The following is a 24,983-nucleotide window of genomic DNA, read 5'->3' as shown; positions in this document are numbered from 1 at the left end:
AAATATGCATTAAATAATTAAAAATAATAATAAACCGAGTATATGATAACATGAATAACACATTCTTTACAAAAATCATTATATTTCCCAAACAAAAAATCTTGTGAGGTCAATGTTTTGCAAATCTGTTGATGGCTGGCTTGAATGAAAACAGTTAGATTCTCATTAGCTTCTGCATTCAAACAGATATGACAATTATTTTAATTAAAATATATGAAGAAAATCTGGCCTCACATAGCTATGGAACTGAAGAAGGGATGACCCTGTGGATCACCACAAAGGGCCTTGGGAACCCTCAGATCCTCATTCTATACTTTGAATACCAGTGGTCTGTAATATCATCTGTCACAAGGCTATTTTTCAACTACCATTTGCTAAATTAATAAAAAGTTTAGAGAAAAAGAAATAAAACCTTAGGGCATATATATATATATATATATATATATATATATATATATATATATATATATATATCTCACACACACATACAAATGATTTGTACATTCATTTTGGATTCAACTGATAATATTCCTTATAAATGCAGACTGTTTTACTGCAATGAAATGTTAGTTATCCCAACACCTCAACATATGACAACTAAATTGGGATGTATACTGAAGGAGGGAAGTCTGAAGCAAAAAGTGAAAAACAGCAAAAATACAGTTTATAATTCCAAAATCTAATAGGAATAAATTGATTACTACAAAGAGACATTTTGAAAAAATACCAAACATAATCAAATCAAGTGGCTAAGCCGAATGTTCTATGAGTCTCTTTAAAGCAGTAAATTCGATCGAAGTTCTTTACTGAACATAAGCTGGATTCTAATGTTTTTAGTATCCTACATGCCATTTCTAATTAATCCATAAAACCACAAGGAAAAAAATTTACTTATATTTTTAGCACTTCCACTTTAAATATTAATAGGAATTAACCAAAAACCAGAGAAAATAAATGGATTCTAACATTTTACAATTTCCAAAATCATAATTTTTGTTCTTAAAAATAGCCATAAGTAAATTCAGAAATAAAAATATAATTTTAAGATTATATATTAGATTTTTAAATGTCATCTCACTATTTGGCAAAGAATAAAATGACTTACTTTTCCTTTTCTTGAAGCTGATGCTCCTGAGAAGCCATTTTAGGCTCTGTCCCAAGATTTTTTTGCATCCGCTGCCTCCTCTTTCTAGTTGGTGCAATATCAGTGACATCAGGACTTGAAATAATGGAATCATCTCTTCTTACAGTAGCTAAAATAAAATCACATAAAAATGTGACCCAACAAAATTATGCATATAATTTTTGAGCACAGTATCAACTTGCCGCTTGAGCACTGATATAAAGTGACACATTGAAATATAGCAAAATTACTTTTTTAATTTATTCAGATTTGGTGAGGTGAGCTAGTTAGATAGTATATAATACTTTAATACCAATATAAAATCTGAAGTATATTGTACACACGGAACAACATGATCAAAACAGTCTTTGCCTATCTTGAACAACAACCTTCTCAAATGCATAGATAAAACTGAATTAGAGGCAACTCTAAAAGGTGTTTGGTGGGGGGGATACTGCTATGGAAATAATGAATCAAACTGACAGCAAAACAGTAATTGTTAGCAGGAATGGGGACTTCTAGTGATCCAGAGATAATTTTCATAAACTTTTTAGCCAACTGTAGGGAATAAGCACAAGAAAAATGTAAGAAAATACTATCAGATGTCTCTAATGTGGCTAAACCATTAAATTACTCTGAAAAATGTTTGATATACATGAAACAGAAGCAACAATAGAAACAGGCTTGATTTATATTCCTTTATTCTCTATGAAAAACTTAATTGCCAAGAGCTTTAGGGGAGTTCAGAATATTCATTGTTTCATCCAATACACAGTATATTCTCTATAACACATATTTCTGTAAAAAAGAGCTCCTTTGCTATTGGTAAATCATGAACAATATCAGTATAATTTGGACTCTGGATGTCCTGTTGGTTCATATGATTTTTTTCCAGCTTGTTAATGTTTAAAAGTGATCACGGGCAAGCTTTCACCCCAATTAAAGAGAAAACCTTAGCAATGTATAAAGGCCTTAAAAAGTGGAGATGAGTGTCTAAAAATCCTATACAAGTCCATCCCGTTAGCACAAACGGGCTGGTTTAGTGGAGTCAAGAACCCGATACTTTTCAAAAGTTAAGCTCTCTGCTGAAGCTGCAATTACACCTAAAGAGCTGTGAAGACATTTCTCCCTGTATCTCAAATCAGATGTTTAATTTTGATGAAACTAGTGTAATCAAATGCATTCAATACCTCCTATCTCCTCCGTTTAAAAGGAAGTATGATGATGCAAAGGGTTAGCCGACTGTGATGCTTGGTGCAAATGTTATTAGAGATTTAATGGAGTTGATGTTTTTATTAGGATTGTAACTGGAGAACTAACAACAACAATGTAAAGCTGCATAGACTTTAAGTGCTCTGCCCAAAACTTAACTTTTTTTCCCCATAAGCTCTATTAATTTTAGTGTGCTAATTTGCAGAGTGAGTAGTTGTTCAGGCACACATATATCACATTCTAGAAGAAAAGTCTGCATTTTGAGTTCTCATTCTGTGCAGTCCAGGTTTCTCTGAGTGACCTGACATCACTTGGACACTACTGACCACCCTCTTGAAATGCTTCTTTGGATTTTTTTTCCTGGAACTAACAACCATTTTTGAGAATGTATGTGCTGGACACTTTGCTATGGGTTTTGTAAATATTATCTTATTCATCTTTAACCTTGTGAAGTACTTACTAACTTCATTTTATTTATGAGGAAACCAAGACTTTAGAGAGGTTAAGTAACTTGCCCAAATCACACAGCTTTTGCTTTTTTTGTTTTTTGTTTTTTTTGTTTTTTTTTTTTGCGGTACATGGGCCTCTCACTGTTGTGGCCTCTCCCGTTGTGGAGCACAGGCTCCGGATGCGCAGGCTCAGCGGCCATGGCTCACGGGCCCAGCCGCTCTGCGGCATGTGGGATCCTCCCGGACAGGGGCACGAACCCACGTCCTTTGCATTGGCAGGCAAACTCTCAACCACCGCGCCACCAGGGAAGCCCAGCTTTTGCTTTTATATTTTATCATTATGACAATTAAAAAATATTTCTGCTTGGTAGGCAAATTACTTATTGATAAAATATTAACTGAATGTTCATCAAAGCATATTTTACTTTCCAAAGCTGCTTAAGTTATTAAGACATGCAAGTTCCATTAGATTTCTTATACATTATTTTATTAACCTCTAAAAATGTATTGGGAATAAAGAAAGTTAAATAAAAAGGGGTTTTTCTCTGAATGTATTCCAGCTGAATGATACCCTGATTTTTATTAAGCTATGAGGTGACTAAGGAAGATAATTCTGATTTCTCACCCAGTCAGCTCTTACACAGGGTTTACTCAATCACATAAGCAATCAACAAAGTACAATCTTGTCTATGAATAAAACTAGCAAAATTATCAGAGTTAGAGGATGCTTCAACTGTAGATAGACTTGTAAAATGGAGAAAGATTGCATTTAATGACATGTTAGACATTATGAGGGAAGAATGTTGTTTAAATTAAAAGCTAAGGTGAACTTTTAAAAAATAAAGTTACATAAAAGTTCTGCCATTCATTTCAAAACTCCAGATAACAACTTACGCATTGGCACCCAATAGGGTATTTTATACGTCAAATGGTTATATTATTTGTTATAATGCCTAGAATTTATTTTAAAATTCAATGTGATTAAAGGTGTGTATTAGTAAGAGCGTGGCATCTACTCAAGAATTACGGACCAGGAGTAGTTTTCTGGGATTCTAATAATAAAGTCTATATACTTGAGGGGGCTACTAGAGGCACTTATTTTATTTACATCTCAATAACTGATGATTCACTAATTAGTATACTGAATGACAAAAATGTGTATCTATTGGTGAAAACAAGGTATGAAAATATGCATGATGAATATTGCATATGAGCTCTCATGAGTAAAATTAAAGGCATTTAAGATACAAAAATTGGCTAAAATATTTTAGAGATACTCCCCACCATTTTATGAACAGGCTATAAGAATCCAATGAGGTCTGTTTACTCTTAGAGACGATGCCCTGTGCTAAATCTTCAAGTAGTTCTGTGTCTAGTTGTGAACTCTGGATGATTATGGTTGCCTGATGCCAGGAAAAATTGCCATTCCTACCTCAGGAATCTTTATATTTGTCAAAAGTGAACATTTTATATGAGGGGGTGACTGGAACACCTAAAAGGACACACAGCTGGAACTTCTTCAAGCTTATAGAACAAGTTCATGAATTATTTTGTCTTTACTTGTTAGTAAATATTTAGCTGATAATTGTATATGTGGGAAAACCTAATCTGATAATTTATTATTATTCCTACAGTTTAAACTTCTTGGTGGCTACCATTATGTACCACAAAGAACTTAAGAGTTTTGTATAACCAAGAGTTTCACGTCAGTTTACTGCACCATGTTTATTCCTTTCTCTTTACAGTTACAGTGTAGCTCTCTGTAACACTGCCATAAGGAAAAATGACTACCATAAAAGCTTAATTACTGGTTAAACCAAGTATATCTTTTCTGGTTTGTGTTTGCACCATGAGAAACAGTTTTCCCTTCAGTTTACTACATACATGCAATAGCGAATCATATTGTAATAGATTCACTTAATATATATGTCTTTAACACGAAGTTTTGATAATAATTATATAGCCTTTTAAAAAAGGAAAACATTCCATCTTATCCTTTCCTCTTCGCACTACAATGCCAGTAACCAGGAAAATGAGGCGCTACTCCAAACATCTGGTACCTACGTGTTAAATTGCTCAGCTCGAGCACTCCTCAAATTTCAAGCCATCCCACCTCTCTCCACTACTTGTGCTGATGTTTGGTCCTCAGATTCCATTTGGTCTCAAGGCTGTATACTTTATTTCTATTCTGACTCTGGATGCCTTGAACAACGATTCTGGATCTCAAAACAAGCAAAGCTGTTTTATATACAACAGAAGATATCTGAACTACATCTACACAAAGCCAAATATGGAACTTCCAAAATGTCTATATTATTCATAACCCTACATATTTTTAATGGTGACAAAGTTTTCACTTTCAAGTTTTGCATGCCATTTTTAAGGAAAAAAATCAATTCATATTAAGCTTACCAGGTAATACATATTCATTTTAGCTGTGAGGAAGAGTTTGAATATAGTTGGAAAGAATAACAAATGTTCAAAGGGTAATGAGAAGGAGTGTGGCCTGTTTGGAGGAGTGTTCATGAGAGAAAAAGATGCAGGAAATGAGACTGGATAAGTATGGGCAGCAGGTAAGGAGAGGAAGGAAAAAGAAGATAGAGAGACATGTTAAATAAATTTGCAAGCTTTCAAATCCAGGCAGAAGAGTATGAATCTGATATTGACAGGGGAGCTTTTTTCTGAGATTCCACAACCAGAATTCTCAGTTTTTAATATTATCATCAGTTTCTTTGTCATAACAATGTGTCTTTCACCATTTCCAGGAAATTAAAAAAAAGAAAAGAGAAGAGAAGAGAAGAAAAGAAAAGAAAGGAAAAGGAAAAAGAAAGAAAAGAAAAGAAAAAACTATTGCCAATTAACTTACTACAGCTGAAATACTGATTGGCAGAGCTGTGGGATGAATTTCAATTTCTAATTAGCTTCACTGCATCTAGAAAATGGGGAATCTTTACACAAGCCTTGTTATTGTAAAAGGAGGCTCCACAGAAAGCCACCCTTCTTCTTATCTGATAGAAGAACTACAGGAGCTTGGCAGCAGTGGTTCAGACATGAGCGGGGCAGAGTCTTGGCCTTCCTGGGTGCTCTCAATGTTGAAGTGAAATGACACTGTTGGCTAAACTAAGCCTAAGCCCCATGAGTTAAACTACCTGGTAAACTTAAGTCTCTGATGATTAAACACCTAAATATTGATATTTTTAAAAATCATTTTTCAGGGCTTCCCTGGTGGCGCAGTGGTTGAGAGTCCGCCTGCCGATGCAGGGGACACGGGTTCGTGCCCCGGTCCGGGAGGATCCCACATGCCGTGGAGCGGCTGGACCCGTGAGCCATGGCCGCTGAGCCTGTGCGTCCGGAGCCTGTGCTCCGCAACAGGAGAGGCCACAACAGTGAGAGGCCCGCATACCGCAAAAAAAAAAAAAAAAAAAAAAAAAAAAAATCATTTTTCAGATTTATAATTAATTTTATTAGGGATTCTTTATTATCTCATATCTATGGATTTTTTTCCTTCTTCATAATATACATATCTTCACATACACAAAGAGTCTATGGAACTGTAATGGAGATTGTCACCATTCTCCTTCTGGTCCCCCACCAAACATATACACCTATCTCCAGCCCCTGAACCCACTTCCCTCCCACACAAAAAAATTAATGTCCTGAGGCACGTTATTCATGGCAATGGCTCCTTAGCTCTTTAATTACTGAATGAAGAAGGCTCTGATCTTCAGGTCCCTGGAGCAGAAAAAAAATGTATGCTATTTACAATATGCCATATCCAAACAAAAAACTTTGAGTGGTTCCCCATCACCTATAAAATAAGGTCCTAAGATCTTAGTCCTACATTCAAATCTCCCTACAACATGACCCTCACCTGCCTCTCTGACCATACCTCCCACAAACCTTCTACCATAGTATATAAACTATTCCAAGGGCTCCAGGCTTCCGACATCTTCCTTTTTTGTTCCTTACTTTCCTTGTCTTGAATGTCCTCCAATCCTCTATTGGCTCAACTATGTGCTCCCCTTCAGCACAGCCCATTTCAGTCATTTCAGTCACCCCTAGTAGTTCCAGTCCATAGCAATCTCTCCTTTCTCTATAGGGCTTATAGTTTGAACCACTCAATACTATCTTGTATTGTTATTCTTTTTATGTATATCTCCTATTTCCCAAATAGATTATGAACACTCAACAGCTAGAGGCCATGCCTTATAGTTTGCTATATTCCTAATGTATTACCCAATCGTGTTATACATGAGAAATGTGATGACTTGAACTCCTATTTTGAAATGTGTATCTTATTTTTTTAATCAAAACTTATTTACTTATGGACCTCAGAAGAAGTATAGGGAAAAATCCAATCAGAAGACCTGGGTTGGAATCTTTATTTCTGCCATTTACCTTTGACGTATTACAGAATCTCTAAGTTCCTCTGTGAAAAAAATGTATATTAACCATGATTACATGGGATAATATAACTGTTTTATAAATCATAGTGTCAGAAATATTTGATATTGTCAGAAATATTTGATATCAGCAATAAGTATTATTAACAAAATGTGTGTGCCCTTCAACACCTGTATACTCAGATTCATTTAGGTGAATCTGAAGAGCTTTCAGGCTATCTTCTATAGCTTCTTAGGCACATAAAAATTAAATTTAAAAAATTAAAATAAATTCATGGTTTTCCAAATTCAAAATAACCCAACTGTCACAGAACTATCATCTGTTATGAATATAGATCAGCCAGCCTGCTGTGGCTGTTTTTTTCTATTTTATTCATTTATTCATTTCATAAATGTTTATTAAGTGTTAGAATCAATAAGTCATTGTGTTTTCTTTTGAAAGATGTAAAATATTGAGGGGAAAAACCAAAATCCAAACCTTAAAATACTACCCTAAGTAGAGCTGAAACTTCAAAAAACATACTCTTTCTTTCACCAAGGAAAATAACCAACCAATGTGCCTCTGTAGTTTGTCTTACTGACAGGTATAAAGATAAGCAAAAAAAGCTTAGATAGGGTTAGTCACACCATACTTCAATAAGCAGTATCTTAAAGTGACTTATCTTGAGGTAGTAAATTTCTAATCTGACCAAACAAGCAAACATTATTTTTTCCTCACCGTCAAATAGCCCTTTTCTAAATCTGTAATCAGTTTCTACCCAGCTCTCACAATCTAACCTGAATAACTGATGACCTTACACGGAAGGTCAATGGTCTAACCTATTATTAGCAATCACCAAATAAACTGATAATTAACATCTCACTAAACACTTAAAAGTGTATGTATGCACGCACATCCATGTGCATACACTTTTCCAAAAGTCAGGCTCCGCTTTTAGCCAGCACAGATGGGAGTCAGACTTAATGACAAATACTTACTGACACTGGGGTAACCCAAAAGGTCATCTTTGGAAATCCAATACTTTCAATGTCAGAGGCAGGGTGGGCCACTAAAGATAAAATACAGGCTTCAAAAGTGTTCACAGTGTAGAAAAAAATATAAGTTGAATATACTAAGTTTTGTTCCATATCTACAAAACAATCCACTTAAAAATATATTTCTAAGAATTTTAATATTAAATGAACTCAGTTCTTGAAATCTTAAGGATTCATTTATTCTTTCACTTATTCAACAAATATTTATTGAGTAGCTTCTATATGTCAGGCACTATCCCAAAGACACCATCACCATGTATTCAAAAAGTGTATAATTGAAGGGCAGAAAGACACAACTATTTTTGCAAGAAAGCTATTAGTTACACAAGCAATTATAAAGGCACGGATTTGAAAGTTCTAAGGTAGGCAGACTTTTCCAACCTTTTACTGTTTTCCAAATTAATCTGTGAAGCTTTAATTCCTCTTTTTTCATTATGAAACACCAATTGTAACCTGATTTCTCATTCTGGGTTTTTGGTTTGTTTTTTTTTTCTTGTATGGGTATTTCTTTTGAAAGCATAATTGTTAGTATCAGCCAGCTCTGAAGTAGGTTTCCCAAAGGAGAAAATTAAAAGACTAGTAGTCCTTCATAAGTCCCCACAACATCCTTAGTAGATTTCATCATACTTTTAATAATTTATCTAATATTTATAAAACTCCATGAAGGCAGGGGCTGAGCTTGTCTAATTCACTGTTGGTATAAGACGGACTAGCATGGTCTCTAATACATAATAATTCCTCAATAAATGTTAGTTGATTGGCATAAATTCTCAAATACTAATAGAGTTAAAAATAACTTTTAAAAAATTATTTTAAATCTACATAAAATACTACACTATCGATTAGCTATGCCTGCTGCTGCCAGTCCAGTTAACATTAAGAAAATAAAAATATTAGTAGGGAAAAGCAGTTTATGAAAGAGCAACATTAGCCTTCAATTTATATTATTTTATGATTCAAAATAACAAACACTGGAAAGTCATTTTAATGGTTAATAAGTTTTCAGAAAACAAAACCACAATTTTTCAGCTTTCACCAGCTTTATGAAGGGGTCTCTGCCTATGACCTACATCATGCAATGTTTGGAGCCAACATAAAGCTTTCATTGTTGTACATGAGTCAGGTATGGACTTCTGTCGACTTAAGACATTTTTTCCAGCATTTTCTTAATAGATTTAAAGCTTTTTAAAATTTTCATCCTCTTTTATGTTGGCCAACTTTTAATAAAACCTGGACATTTTACATAGCTTCAGGAGGATTTTATTGAACTAGTATAACTGAAAAAAATGGACAAAAATAAGTGAAATACAAAAACTAATGAAATGATACAGGGAATCTTCCAGTTTGTTTCTATTTTAATAATGTGTTACCATTATGTTATCTGCAGTGACTCTAGGTGAACTGGTTAGAACTAGGACAAGATCACTAGTGTAACTAGCAAGTCAAAATAAAAAATGTTGACATTTTCCCTCTATTAATACCAACTTAATTTGCCTATTTCTGAGTAATTATTTGATTCTTTACAGTCATGATGAGTCAGGATGGAACTCAAAACCTTACCCTTCCCATTCCTGTTTCTGCTGAATCTGTACTCATCCTGAAAAATCATTCTTATACAATACTCGTAAGATACTTTTACTAAACTATTAGAGTTAGCATCAAAGCTGATATCCAAAAGAAGTAAGTTTTTTTTTTTTATGTTTCTATTGAATCAGTACCTGAACCAGAAGTTTTAAACAAACATTTTGTGCTGAGTCCACTCTAAGACAATAACATCAGCTTTTACTCAAATGATTTATGAACTCATTAAACTTACCTCTATTTCCTCTTCTGATGAATTGGGTAGGTAAGAGTCATTAACCTGTAGCACAAACCCTTTCTTTGAATATTCACAGGGGTAAGAAGAAGAACTTGACTGTGGTTCTGTGACATGATAGACTTTCCCACTTCATTTTGCTAGTATTTGCTTAATCTTAGATTTAGAATAACTTTGGTACATTAAGAAAAAGTGCTTTATTTGCACTTATTTAAACTCCTTTACAATGAGGTAAATGCCTCTCTGGTATCACTTAGCCAGTTTGGAGTAGTTGTATGAAGAGGCAAATATGAAGTTAAATTTCCGAGGTGTCCCTTGACAACTGTGGGATGCTTTTCAAAAGGGAGATTCCCAGATCTGTGGTGCTAGGCATGTTGTGCCAACTATCTTTCAAACCAAATGTGATTAAAGTAATACTTTCACTAAGAAGGATTAAGAAAAAAATATGTGCCAAATGGTCAAATAACTAAGATAACATTTACACAGAATTAGCAAAATACTTCACAAGGATCCTAAACCTGACTCTGTTAATCAACGTCTTAATGACTTAGTGTAAATCCCGTAACAATTCTGTGAAGGTTTTTATTTTTAATCCACAAAATCAGGTGTGGAGAAGTTAGACCAAATAGTTATTTCCGGTGGAAAAAAAAAATGCCTTGATTCTACAATTTAAGTTATTATGCTTTTTAAAAATGATTACCTTAATATTATCTAAATTTGGTAAGAAAAAGAAATGTGTTTTCAGACCATTTTGAAGCACTTTTAAGTTAGTTTGGGGTTAAATGTTTTACCCAAATGAGAAAGTTTTTCTTCAGAAATTTCATTTCCAAACATCTACATTTCCAAACATTTTACACTGTTTCATAATGCTCATGGATTTTTAATTTTTCAATAAAAACCCTGTAAAGTGTTTATTTTTAAACAAATAATTTGTATATTCTTTCATCTTAATACTCAAAAGTAAACAAATAAGAGCAAAAAATATTTTAGGCATTGATTTGACAAAGAGAATAATACTTCAGAAAGTTATTAGTTTATTATGAATCTATACTCTTCACGTTAGATCTTCACGTTAGAATATATACTTTTCACATGTTTATGAAGCTTGTCTAACAATCATTTTCAACATGTTGCTCAGTAATGTGCAGTCTCAGGACAAAGCCTTCATAATGCCATTATCCCTACAACTTGCCAATAGCCAAACAATCATTCTTGATGCCTTCCAAAACTTCATCTTACACATCCAATCAGCACCTCCTAAAAAGTTCTTAAATTTGTCTAATAATTCTCTGCATCCCCAGTACGTCCATAATCTCTTACCTAGATTATTGCTATAGCTTATAAATGGCCAAAGCAGTTACACTTCATTCCCTACAAAACATCTAGGAGAATTGTTCCAAAAATACAAATTTGATCAAGTCATGTACTCTTCTACTACCTTGAAGAAAAAGATAAAATTCCTAATAAACTTTATTGTCTCCTACTTTTCCTGATTCAGCTTACTTTTACAGCCTTACTGAATTTTGTTTGATGTTCCATTCTACCTCTCTCTCTACTCCTGAATTTTGCACATGTGATCTTCTTCTAGGAATAGTGTTCCACCATCTACCACCCACTGGCTAACTCACACCCATCCTTGATATCTCAGTAAAGATGTTACTCTGTCAGGAGGCCTTAGAAGTGTCAATTAGATATCCCTTCTCTGTGCCTTCATAGTACGTTTTACTCCTTCTATCACTGCAGTATAGAAGAGTGATTAAGGTCACAGATGAAGGAAAACAGAGAAAAACTGTTTTGGGTTTTCCTGGAGAAGTAGATAAAGTGGGGTTAAATTTTATTGTAAAGTCAGTGAATAAGGCAAACAATCACAATTAAGCAAAACTACCCTTGAAAATTCCTTAAATTGTCCAATAAGTACAATAATACACAGTATATATAACTCTGTATGGTAATGTTCATACATAACTACTTAATGAATACCATACATAGTTTCATAGAGAAATTACATTCAGAAAGAAAATCACCCCAGGTTTTCAATAATCTAAACACATCATCAATACAGAAAGATTCAATTCCTACTTCTTCTAGTTTAATGTCATTATCTTAACCTTCTATGAAAGATGTATCAGTTCCTCTGATGCTTCCTTATTCAAATTTCTTTTTGGTTCCAAATTAATTTTTCATTGTTTTTTTTTTCCTGGGTCACATTATCACCTTATTTGCTTGGCTACCTAAATCAGTAATTACCGTTTCCTTGTCAATAGCCCCAAACTTTAAAGTTAGTCATACTTGTTCCTAGGTTTTTCACAATGGTATTTACTCTTGTCAGGCTTAATTATATCCACCACTGTAGACATAGACTTGTTAAGTAGAATAGCAGGCAGTCAGCAGAACTATTTAAAACTGCGATTTTCTTCATTTGTAAAATCTATATTTATCTAGAAAATTTAGTTAAATAAGGTTAAATTAAGTATATATATGATGCCACTTCACTATAATTCATAAACGACTAGTCCAAATTTCAATCTCTCAAGGTATTTTAATCATGAAATGGGAAGTAGGGACATCATACCAATAGCTGGCCTCACAGAGTTATGCGTCTTACTCTCCCTGAAATTCATAAAACAAGCTTTTGCACAGATGCACTTACCATAATGTTTAGTCAAAAATGAAAATGGACAAACTGTTACTATGAAGAGCTAGAAATTTTTAGGCATTATAATTTTGTATAAAATGAAAAAAAATGATAAGACTACCAATATAAGTAATGTCTTTCCAATGATGTAAATGCTGTGTATCCCCACATTTTTGATGTTTATAATTAATCCATAATAAACTGACATTTAGGAAAATAGTTCATCATGTTGCCTGGTATGTTGTAGGTGCTCAACATATCATTGTTGAATGAAAATATCACCAAGGAAAATACTGAAGATTTTATAAATAGACTCTAAAAGAGAGCAAACCTTTTGCAGTTAAACATAAGCAAAAATAGCAAAATAAGCCATTACAGAATATTGAGTAGAGTTCCCTGTGCTATATGGGAAAAGAATCTAAAAAAGAGTGGATATATGCATAACTGATTCACTTTTCCATACACCTGAAACTAACACAGCATTGTAAATCAACTATACTCCAATAAAAATAAGTTTTAAAAAAAACATAAAAGTTTGACTGATTTGTTTATCCATAAACATAACTTCTAAAAAAACAGCCTGTAATATTCATTATAAAGCAAACACTGATTTCAAAACCTAATACATTAAACTATGGTTGGCATTTAAAATGCCCTTGTGGAGAATATTCTAACCTTGTACAAAAGAGTATATTATTTGTAAATAATGGTTACCAGACATCTTAGCCAAGAAACACAGTTACAGAGGGAAGTTACCATGACACAGCCGGGAAAGTACAGAAGCAGAAAAAAAGTGTGTACTTGTGTTGGTGTTTATTCAGATAGATAAATGGATCCATATCTATATAAATACATATAGATTATACATAAATTAGAAAACCAAAAACTGTAAATGCCCTAAATAAAAGTGAGAAGTATTATGCCTAACCAAGGCCAAAGATAAAAAAAAAAAGATAACTGGTCAGAAACTTAGACAAATAACTTGATAGAGAAAATATAGAAACACGAGGGTGAAAGAAATGGAGACTTTCAAGAATGAGTATTCAACAGACAGTAACACATTTCTTGTTGGTCACATGATTATTGTAGATGACTATACAAAGAGTTAAACTCACTGTCTAAATAATTGCCATTGGATTTATTTTACCAATTCAAACAGCAGAGGAAAAAAAGGTAAATTTAATGAGTTCATAAATCATTTGAGTAAAAGCTGATGTTACTGTCTTAGAGTGGACTCAGCACAAAATGTTTGTTTAAACTTCTGGTTCAGGTACTGATTCAACAGAAACATAAAAAAAATACTTACTTTTTTTGGATATCATCTTTAATGCCAACTCTAATAGTTTAGTAAAAGTATCTTAGAGTATTGTATAAGAATGATTTTTCAGGATGAGTACAGATTCAGCAGAAACAGGAATGGGAAGAGTAAGGTTTTGAGTTCCATTCTGACTCATCATGACTGAAAAGAGTCAAATAATTACTCAGAAGTAGGCAAATTAAGTTGGTATTAATAGAGAGAAAGTGTCAACGTTTTTTATTCAGTAACCTTAATGTGTCCCCCTGCCCACAGTCATCCCTCTGGTGGGAATATTTCTCAGAATTAATGTAGTTTTAAGTCTGAATATTCCCACGCTTTTTTGTTTTATGTGTTTCTGGTATGTAGAACATACAAAAGAGTCCACCATAAAAGAATCCATAAAAGAATTGGGAAACAACTCTGTTTTAACATTCTGAAGATCTTAAACATATGAAGTTTGTGTTTTCTGAAACTTGTAATTCTAAAACTTTATAGAATACGTCCCCAACTTCCCTACTCAAACCTATTAACATATTGAGGAACTGGTGTTCTTTACAACATATTTGGAATGATATTATTGGAAGATTCCTATACAGGTGTAGCAATAGTATAAAAGATTACCTAGGGACCATACTTTCTTTAGGTGGTGGGTTTTTTTAAATCGTTTCCCATAACCACCAAAACTATCTTTTATAGCAGTAGCTCTCAACAGGAGGTGCATTTTATAATCCTCAGCACGTAAAAAATGTAAAACCCCAGCCCTCACCTGTTAAAAATTCTGATGCAATAAGTCATAGGTTATTACTTATGTTTTTGAAAAGTTTCAACAGGTGTTAATCCATTAGCACAGCAGTGCTAATGATGAGTAACTCAAATACCAGTTACCAATGATAACCTCAGAGTAGAGTCAAAGAACCAAAGTTCCGAGTGCTTTAAATCTTCTAGCAGATTTGTTATTGTCAATTCATAAATATTTCACATCTTAAAAAGAGTACATTTTTACACAGCAAAAGCAATTAGGCATGTGTTTCTTTGCTCATAATATACAATTCTTTCTTAGATATGTATGTTAATCTGTGAGCTATTAGAAGGGTAGTGACAGAGAGAGTAGTTACCAGGCAGGAGAAAGACACATACCCACAAACTTTATCATCCAAATCAGATATCTTAGACAATTTTAAATATATTTCTGTTCAAATATTCGGACAGCAAAGACCTTCTCCCCCTTTTTTGAGCCCTATAATATCAGCACAGAGTAGTTAAAAGTACACTAGATGTGAATTAGGAGATCACAGTTTAATCCTCATCTAAGACACCATCTAATAGTGAAATTTAAAAAGTAACTCTGCTAGTCCTAAATTTCCTAAACTCAAAAATTATTGGGTTAGACTAGATCATTGTGTTCTAATTTCTAAGTCTAAGTCACTTTGTGTAGTAACATTTAAATATATTGAAATAAATACTTTCAAAAATATAAAATCAACTTTGAAAGGTCACATTTCTAAATTCTAATAAGACTATTAAATGAAAATGCATTATTGTTTTTAATCAAACAGAAACAAAATAATATTATGTAAGAAAATGGGAATGTATCTTGGTCTGTTAGGGCTGCTATAACAAAGTATGACAAACTGGGTAGCTCATAACAACAGATTTATTTCACACAATTCTGGAGGCTAGTCAGATTGGTGAAGATTGCATTTTGCCAGTGTATCTGAATAATTGCCCCTAAATTCTGATTTTGCAAGACTGGTCAGATTCTGGTGAAGGCCCTCTTCTGGGTTGCATATTGCTGACTTTTTTCTCCTTCTTCACGTGGTAGAAGGGGCAAGGGAGTTTTCTTGAACCTCTTTTATAAGGGCACTAATCCCATTCATGAATACTCCACCCTCATGACTTAATCACTTCCCAAAGCCCTCACTTCTAAACATTGGGCATTAGAATTTCAACATATGAATCCTGGGGGGACAAACACTGTGATCATAGCAGAATGCATATACTTTGCATTTACTGTTTATATAAGGAAGCACATAGGATGTACGATTGCTTACATAGAACACTGATAACAGTAAGACTTTAAGACATATTAGCATATGAATAAATTAGCTGTTATTTTGATAATGATGGCAAATACCTAGCTACATTATTCTAGTGTTTCATTTAGATTAACTCATTGAATCTCAACAACTCTATGAGATAGGCACTATTATCATCTTTATATTCCATATGAGAAATCATTCAAGAGACATTAAGTACCCAAGATCACAAAGCTAATAAATGGCTGAGCCAGTATACAGACTCCTGTAATTGTTCTTTATGGATAAACTAATATAGATCATTAGTTAAATATATATGTCATGAAAACCATGCATTAAATAGATACCAGCCTTTTATAAAATTGCCCTTTAAAAAAATTAATAGACACAATCTCTACCCATAAGGGATAATAATCTAGGAACAACAATGGAATAGAAAATAGACATAAAAAAAATCACCTTCCTTTCTTAACACTTGGTACTTTTTTTTTTTTTGCAGTATGCGGGCCTCTCATTGTTGTGGCCTCTCCCGTTGCGGAGCACAGGCTCTGGACGCGCAGGCTCAGCGGCCATGGCTCACGGGCCCAGCCACTCCGCGGCATGTGGGATCCTCCCAGACCGGGGCACGAACCCGTGTCCCTGCATCGGCAGGCGGACTCTCAACCACTGCGCCACCAGGGAAGCCCCTTGGTACATTTTTAAAATGGTTTAAGCAGCAACTAGAAATTCTGTAAGGTTTAAATTTTTCTCTTTTTTTTTAAAGTGCATTCATATTGTATGTTGTCAAAACTTTTATTTTTTACTATTATTTTTTAATAGATCTTTATTGGAGTATAATTGCTTCACAATACTGCATTAGTTTCTGTTGTACAACAAAGTGAATCAGCCATATGTATACATATATCCCCATATCCCCTCCCTCTTGAGCCTCCCTCCCACCCTCCCTATCCCACCCCTCTAGGTCATCACAAAGCACTAAGATGATCTCCCTGTGCTGTGCTGCTGCTTCCCACTATAATCATGCAGGATTTAAGACCTTGCCAAGAGCTGGACCTTGGCTGCCAGTGTAACAACATAGATGTCAAGCCCATCATGACACTCAAACAATTGCCTTGAATCCTGAATTTAGGGAAGTAGAAAGAACACAAATAAGGAAAAATAAGCAATTCAATCATAAAGTATCAAAGTTGGGAAAGAGGATGGTATGAACACACCTTCATGCCATGCCTCTACAGTTACAGAAAATTAGGCTTTAGAGGCAATTATCCAGATACACTGGCAAAATGCAAATGTTATCTCTCAGGGAAGTAACTGGAACCTCTGCCTGATTACCCAGATCACTATCTCACCATTTTGGGAGACCTGGCCTCAAGGCTTTTTTTTTTCAGTAGATCACGATAACACACAATAATATTAGATCCAAATTTATGTATTTATTTTTAAAATAAAGTCAGAAAGCAGGGAGGGGGAGAGAGAAACAGAAAGGGTGAAGAGGGGACGGAGGAGAATGATTCGGAGGGAGAAAAGACAGACCAAGGAGGAAATATTTATTGAACTTCTATCTAAAATTAATTTATATGTTTTTCTTCACTGATCACATGAAATATTTTTAAATATCTCTCAAACAATTATTTATTCTATCCATGTAACTTTTAGGTAAATAATCATTCTTTTTAAATACAGATATCACATAACATTTTTAAATTGGAAATTTAAATAAACTGGCACATTTTGACATTCATGAAAAAAATCTTATACAGTCGTTCAAAAAGTAATTTGTCTAACTTTTCCTTATTTATTTTATATTTATTAATATGTTATTTCTATGATGACAATACAAATGATATTCTTAGGTTTCTAGTAGCTACATGTTTCTGTTTTGTTTACGTTTTTGGACAATAAATTATTTTAAAATCTACTAACTCTAAGTTGTTATACTAAACATGATAGGTCCAAAGATCAATAAGGTCACTTCCTAGACTCCCTTCTTCAAGTCTACAGGGCAACAGTTTAATTTCAAAATCTCTTGTTTCAGTAATTATAATAAAGAAAACAGGGCACCCTAATGATTTAAGCCATGAATAGTTTTTTATTACCAAAACACCTGTTGCTATTTCCAAACCTATTTTCATTAAATACGGAAGAATGTTGACTTTGTTACCCAAGGACATCAAAAGCTAAGAAAACAAACTTTCTTTAGTAGAACCATCCTCAGAACACCTCTCTCAACACAAGCGATTTTAACATGCTTCTCCTTCTCAGGATGGGGTTCCTATAAAGTGGTTTACATTAATGTTTCAAACTGGTGTGATTTATCTTTGATATGTTGCTAACATATAGCCATGTTTAACTTCTTCAACACAGTAGTAATATTAGTATGAATATATGAAATTAACCTCAGCAAAAAAATAACCTCTACAAAGCTGAATTTAATTTTATCATAACTCAGGTTAAAGGTGTTTTCAATTCCTCAGGAAGAAATAATTGGTTTCCACATTGGACAGTAGTTAATGCAGTACTATCCTTCCAGAAAAAAGGGAGATACAAGAGGTGAGCCCAGGACCACTCTGTCTTTCTGACTGGTGGCACTTTCCAGGCCGCAGCACAGGGAGGTAGATGGAACTCAAGCCCGGCATAATGATTTCCCTCAACTGAAGAGGCAGAAATCAGAGTCTGGTGTCATTTAAATAGTTGGAACCTGCGGGGCTGGGTACTGAAAAAGAAATAACTGCACAAAAAATGAGCCCCCAAAAGGGTCATCTTAAGTTATTGGATGAATAACAAGCTGCAAGTGCAGAGAGCAAGACTGTGAAGCTCAGCAGAAAATAGCTGATGAGCCAGAGCTGTGAGCTGAATAGATACTCCAGATGTTAAATATATACTGAGAGATGTAGAACTTCTGACAGGCAGAGTAAAACACCACATTGAAAATGCTGAGCATTCAACGATACTTCTGAAATGTTTAAACCCACCTTAAGAAAGCTTAAAAAGAAAAGAAAAGGGTCAAATGTGTTTGCCAGTAAATTAACTGCCTGCCAGAACAAAATTCAACACTCTTTAAAGAAAGACAACAGATTCTAGACTCTCAACAACATAAAGATCGTAATGCCTAGTATATAATAAAAAAAATTACTAAACATGTAAAATAGGAAAATTTAATCCATAATAAGGAAGAAATAACTAATACTTAAAGTACATGATGAGGAGAGTTATATTCAGTTTTCTACTACATTCACCATGTAAAATAGTACAATCTTTGGAATTTTAGAAAAACAGTATCTTCAAATTACACACATATTCCAAACATTTTAACTTTATGTATTATCTCAAAAAGATATGCTCTGAGAGCCTGCCTTCATCTGCCACATCCCTACTATCACTTACTCCATGCTCTATTAATTTAGACTTTCTCAGTGTCTGGCATGAAGCAAGATGTAAACTTTGCAGAGCTCTGAACATCAACTTTATGCTTGCATCTAGGGAGGCTGGTTAGGCTAACAAATTTAGCACATCTTCCTGTCTTGTCCTTCCTTTCTCCACATCATAAAAATGTGCTTCCAATTTCCTCACCTATTGCCTCCTTTATCCTGCTGACATCAGTATTCAGGATCAGTGCTCTATCTGTCAATATCTCTTTGTTAGCTCTCATTTTCATTAAACTGATCCACAATCCAGGTAACTATGTGCAGGAGATTACCTTTTTTTCATGATAAGAAACTCCTTGTTATGTACTGAATTGTGTGCCCCCCAAACCCATATTTTTAAAGCCCTAATCCCCAATACGTCTCAGAATGCTACTGATTTTAGAGATCAGCATTTAAAGAGGTAATTAAGGTTAAATGAGATTGTATGAGTGGCCCTAATACAAAATGACTGTTGCCGTTGTAAGAAGAGACACCAGGGATATGCACACACAGAAAAAAGGCCACATGAGGATGCAGCGAGAAGGAAGCCACCTGCAAACAAGAGAGTAGAAATTAAACCCGATGACACCTTGATCTGGGACTTCCAGCCTCCAGAAATGTAAGAAAATAAATTTCTGTTGTTTAAGCCACAGGCTTGCTATGGCAACCCTAGCAAACCAGTACACTCCTGAATATATTTTCATTTTTTGCTGGAACATTCACTCAACCTTCTCATCATTGCAAAACTAACTTAATGACACCACAGCCCTTAAAACATCATTCTTATCCCTCGAAGACAAGTGTATAACCAGAACACTTACCAACTACTGCTACTTCTAGAGAGAGAGGTGTCTTATTTGCAAATACAAACAGCAATGTGGTGTTACAGAAATTACTTTTTTTTTTTTTTGCGGTACGCAGGCCTCTCACTGTTGTGGAGTGCAGGCTCAGCGGCCATGGCTCACGGGCCCAGCCGCTCCGTGGCATGTGGGATCTTCCAGGACTGGGGCACGAACCTGTGTCGCCTCATCGGCAGGCGGACTCTCAACCACTGCGCCACCAGGGAAGCCCGGTACTCAGATTTTTAAAAAAATAAAATATCCTAGAGAATATCAGAGATCATAAGATATAACAAGCGTAAGTAGTGTTTCATAAAATGTGTGTCAGCTTTACACACACATACAGACAAATGTGTTTACTCAGTTGATATGTGAAATATATTCTTATTGTATAAGTAAAAGTTGAAAGACTTATTTTAGAGCATAAGCCATTTTTGAAAGAGATAGACTTTTCTTCTGAGGTGAGAAGAAAAAAGGATCAGTGAACTGGCACTGGGAAAGTATTACTCTATTTAACAGAATTAATTCACACGTATATTCATTACAAGAAAAACAGACTTGGGCTGTTTGGATTTTAAAATAAATAATATGAATCCAATGATTTAACAAATGTATTAACTTAAAAATCTTACAACTCAAATTTTTATTTTCTTTATTTTTTATTGCTGAATTTTTAACACAGTGAATGAATCACTCTTTGAAAGTCCTGTGGGACATTAACCAGATGTCAGATATAAAGATTGGTTTTCACACATCTGTATTACTTATTTTGGGTTACTTTAGAAACCCCTCAAAAATAATCTTTGTTTTTTCTGACAGTGCCCGTAGAGGGTAAGTTTCAGAGCTCTCAGTATCTCATGGTACTGGTTCTCCCTGGAGACCCTGCCCACTTTCACAGCTTCAGAAACCACCTACACACAAAGGCACAAGCATCTACCATTGTGTGCTTTCTGGATACAGGATTCCAACTGTTTCCAGTATATTTTTGAAAAATCTGAGGTCTCGGGACTTCCCTGGTGGCTCAGTGGTTAAGAATCCACCTATCAATGCAGGGGACATGGGTTTGATCCCTGGTCCAGGAAGATCCCACATGCCGTGGAGCAACTAAGCCCATGCACCACAACTACTGAGGCTGTGTTATAGAGCCCGCGAGCCACAACTGCTAAGCCCGCATGCCACAATTACTGAAGCCTAGAGCTCACGTGCCACACTACTGAGCCCATGCACCACAACTACTGAAGCCTGCGTGCTCTAGGGCCTGTGTGCTGCAACTTCTGAGCCCACGTGCTGCAACTACTGAAGCCCGTGTGCCTAGAACCTGTGCTCCACAATAAGAGAAGCCTCCACAATGAGAAGCCCCCACACCGCAACGAAGAGTAGCCCCCGCTCACCACAACTAGAGAAAGCCCATGTGCGACAATGAAGACCCAACGCAGCCAAAATATATATATATATATATATATGGTCTCCCAAACATAAATTTAGTATGTGAAAATTTTAATTCATTAGTTTTGATTTCTAGCTTTACCATCTACCTACTAACTTACGATGGAAACCTAAAAGTCAGGATGCTCCCATTCGTGTGGAAGAAATCACCAAGTTCTGTCAAATTTTATCTCCAACAGCCTGCTGTCTCTCTCCCCTCTATTCTGGAGGACACTATTTTCTCTTGTTTTTATTCAGTACCCTTTTAATTCATCTCTGCCTTCTGGGTTTCCTCTTTCTGGCCCATCCTCCACACTCTAACCAGAGTTTTCTTTCTAAAATGTCAGTCTAATCATAACACTCTCAGACCTCCTGTCCAGCTCACTTCTCACCACTCTGCCACACATGTTCGGAGCCAGTCACATACAACTTGTCTCCCTTCCTTGAATTTGTCCTACTCTTTTATTCTTCTTAAAACAAACAAACAAAAAACAAAGCACCTTCATGCCTTTGCATATGTTTTTTTCTCTACCTGGAATGTCCTGTACTACCTTCTCAGCCTTCTCACTCTTTAGTTTTACTCCTCACTCTTCAATATACAGCTCAAACTTCACCATCTCTGTAAACCATCCTCTTTACCTCAGGGCACTTTCTACATAGCATTTTAAACATTCATTCATTAATCATTCATTCACTTACCATATACTAAGTACCTTCTATGATGTACACTTGTTACTTTACATTGTAATTAATTGTTCCTTTCCTCAAATAGAAGTTAAACTCCTAAAAGGCAGAAACAACATCCTGTTCAATGTGGCATCCCTGGAGCCAGACATCAGGCCCAACACCTAACAGGCACTTAACAAATGTTGAAGTAAATAAATTAATTTGATGCTTTCTAACACACTATTTTCTTCTCCCCAACAAAATTTAAAATTTTCTGAGAACAGAATCATTAGGCATTTAATTATTAATGACATAGTCTAGTGTGACAGGAATTAAACAACTTTGATAAAGAGATACAAGCCTATTTAAGAGACGCCTGAAACTTGGAATCATTACATCTATTGGTGGTCTCTTAGCAACTAACTATTTCTGAAAGAAAAAGTTAACCCTATTTTGCCTAGTTTCTATGCTTCAAAAATTCTGTATCTTAAAAAATTTTACATTTCCTAAGAAAATGGTTTAATTTTTTTTTTATTACTAATGAACCTGGGAACCATATAGCTAAAAGGTATGATGTAAGCTTGCTTCTTTTATGAAGAATAAATTGACTCATGGAAAAATCAAACTTACTTCAACATCAGCAAAATCACATATGTAAATACAATTCTCTCTTATTTGCTCATATACACACATAGATGAATGCTTTGGGTCTACTGGCATTTATTAGTGTTTATTATTTTATTTCATAGCTCATCCTTTAATATTTATCTTTGTGCTATTTAAAATCAATCTGCAAATTACAGAATTTGCTCAAGAAAGAGCTATGTGAGCATTTAATAACATCTACTGATACAAATAAGCACTAAAAGATTATTAGCACACAGCAGCTTTGTCCAAATTCTGAAAGGCACACAGGGATGAAGACTCATTGTTTATCCTAACAATTTACATTTCTCTGAAGACTGGCAGATCCTTTCCCAAAATCAAAAGTATCTGTTCAAGAGACAAGCTCTTATTTTCTGAGTACTGCCACTATAACTCTTCATAAATCTCATCAAATTCTACTAAGATTAAATTCCAAGAATATTTTTATAAATATTTGAATTTCTAGAATGAATGCTATTGGCAACATTTTCTTTAGATATTTTTTGAAAATTTAAATAAAATATAATATTTAACAGTGGTACATCTTACCATGACCACTACCAATAGTAATAGCGATATTAATAATAATGCTAGCTTCAGCTAATTTTTATTGAGTATTGATGGATACTATATTAAAGGTATAATTAATACTATATAAATATGTAAATCATAAAGATTTATTTAAAGAGGTTTAAATTTAAACCTTTTGGAACTTATAGTAGTCTCCATTAATATATCCCCTGCCCCGACTTAGCAATACAAATAAGGTAAAACATACATTTTCCTAGTGACACAGAAGAAATGTTCTAGCCCAGGCTGATAAATTTTATACCTTTTAAGTTTCCCCTTGATTATATTTCTAGTTTATAATTTCTGATGGGCGGAATTATCAAATACCTTAGGACTTTCCAAAAATCAGATGGAGGGAAATAAAGCTGTGATTTCAGCAGTGAGTCACTTATATAATTCTTTTCAGAATTATTGGGATGGCAATAGGTAGAAGAAAACTTAGGAATACGCTTCTACCAAATGGCATTACATAGTTATCTCCTAGGCCACCACAGACTTCCCCTGACCTCATTATATTGTAGAACAAACAGTAGACTTTAAATGCATTGGAAAACCATAAATTTAGAGTTGGCTGAACTTCAGAGATCATCTAATTTTCTCCTTAAATTTTATAGATGAGAAAAACGAGATGCAAGAGGTTAGCAAAAAATGCCTTGATGAAAGAACTAAGGTATTGGTAGCACTACAGTGGAATCCTAGGTTTCATAGTGCTGTAAATAATTGCGGTATAAATCACTCAATAATTATTGTTGGTATATAAGATTTTTTTAATGGAAGTTATAGGAAATAAACATTTCTGGATAATATATTAATTCAAGAGAGATCTGTGCTTTTCTGGGGAAGAATGAGTTGCCCCTAATGCAACAATCAGTAAGCAAAAAATCAATTATACTATACTAAATTAATGCTTCAAAAGTGATGTACAGTTGGTCTCACAGATTCAACCAACTGTGGATTAAAAATATTTGGCAAAACAATCCCAGAAAGTTCAAAAAAGCAAAACTTATTTGCTGTACCCTGGCAACTATTTATATAGCATTTATACTGCATTAGGCATTGTAAGTAATCCAGAGATGACTTATGGTATATGGGAGGATGTGCATAGGTTATATGCAAATACTATACCATTTTATATAAGGGACTGAGCATCCTTGGATTTTGGTATCCACAGGGGTCCTAGAACCAATACCCCACAGATACCGAGGAAGGACTCTAGCCAATTATTAACAACAGTAATAGTGCTGAAGATTAAGGAAGAGTAGAGGAGGATTTTATTCTTTCTCTGGATTCACATCCAGAGAAAATCAGAATTGAATCGGTTGGGTACTTCCATTTGCCTATTGCACAGACAGACACAGAACACATGGGTATGCAGGTCAAAGTTAGAGAAATAAGATTTATATTGACATTGGAATTATTCAACTATAA

At 34.5% G+C, this 24,983-nt stretch overlaps 1 protein-coding gene across 7 annotated transcripts in view; it reads right to left on the bottom strand.

The window, feature by feature from the left end:
• The window catches only part of XRCC4 (X-ray repair cross complementing 4), a 368,161-nt gene that overhangs the window by 201,648 nt on the left and 141,530 nt on the right, over positions 1-24,983 (bottom strand). For all 7 annotated transcript variants that reach the window (XM_081231084.1, XM_081231083.1, XM_081231088.1 and 4 more), the window contains exon 7: positions 1,106-1,253. In XM_081231084.1, coding sequence (XP_081087210.1) covers positions 1,106-1,253 — 148 coding nt within the window. The remainder of the gene's footprint in view (positions 1-1,105; positions 1,254-24,983) is intronic.

Source organism: Mesoplodon bidens (assembly GCF_964165515.1).
Source record: "Mesoplodon bidens genome assembly, chromosome: 4".
Taxonomy (NCBI): domain Eukaryota; kingdom Metazoa; phylum Chordata; class Mammalia; order Artiodactyla; family Ziphiidae; genus Mesoplodon; species Mesoplodon bidens.
This window is presented reverse-complemented; position numbering and strand designations above follow the sequence as displayed.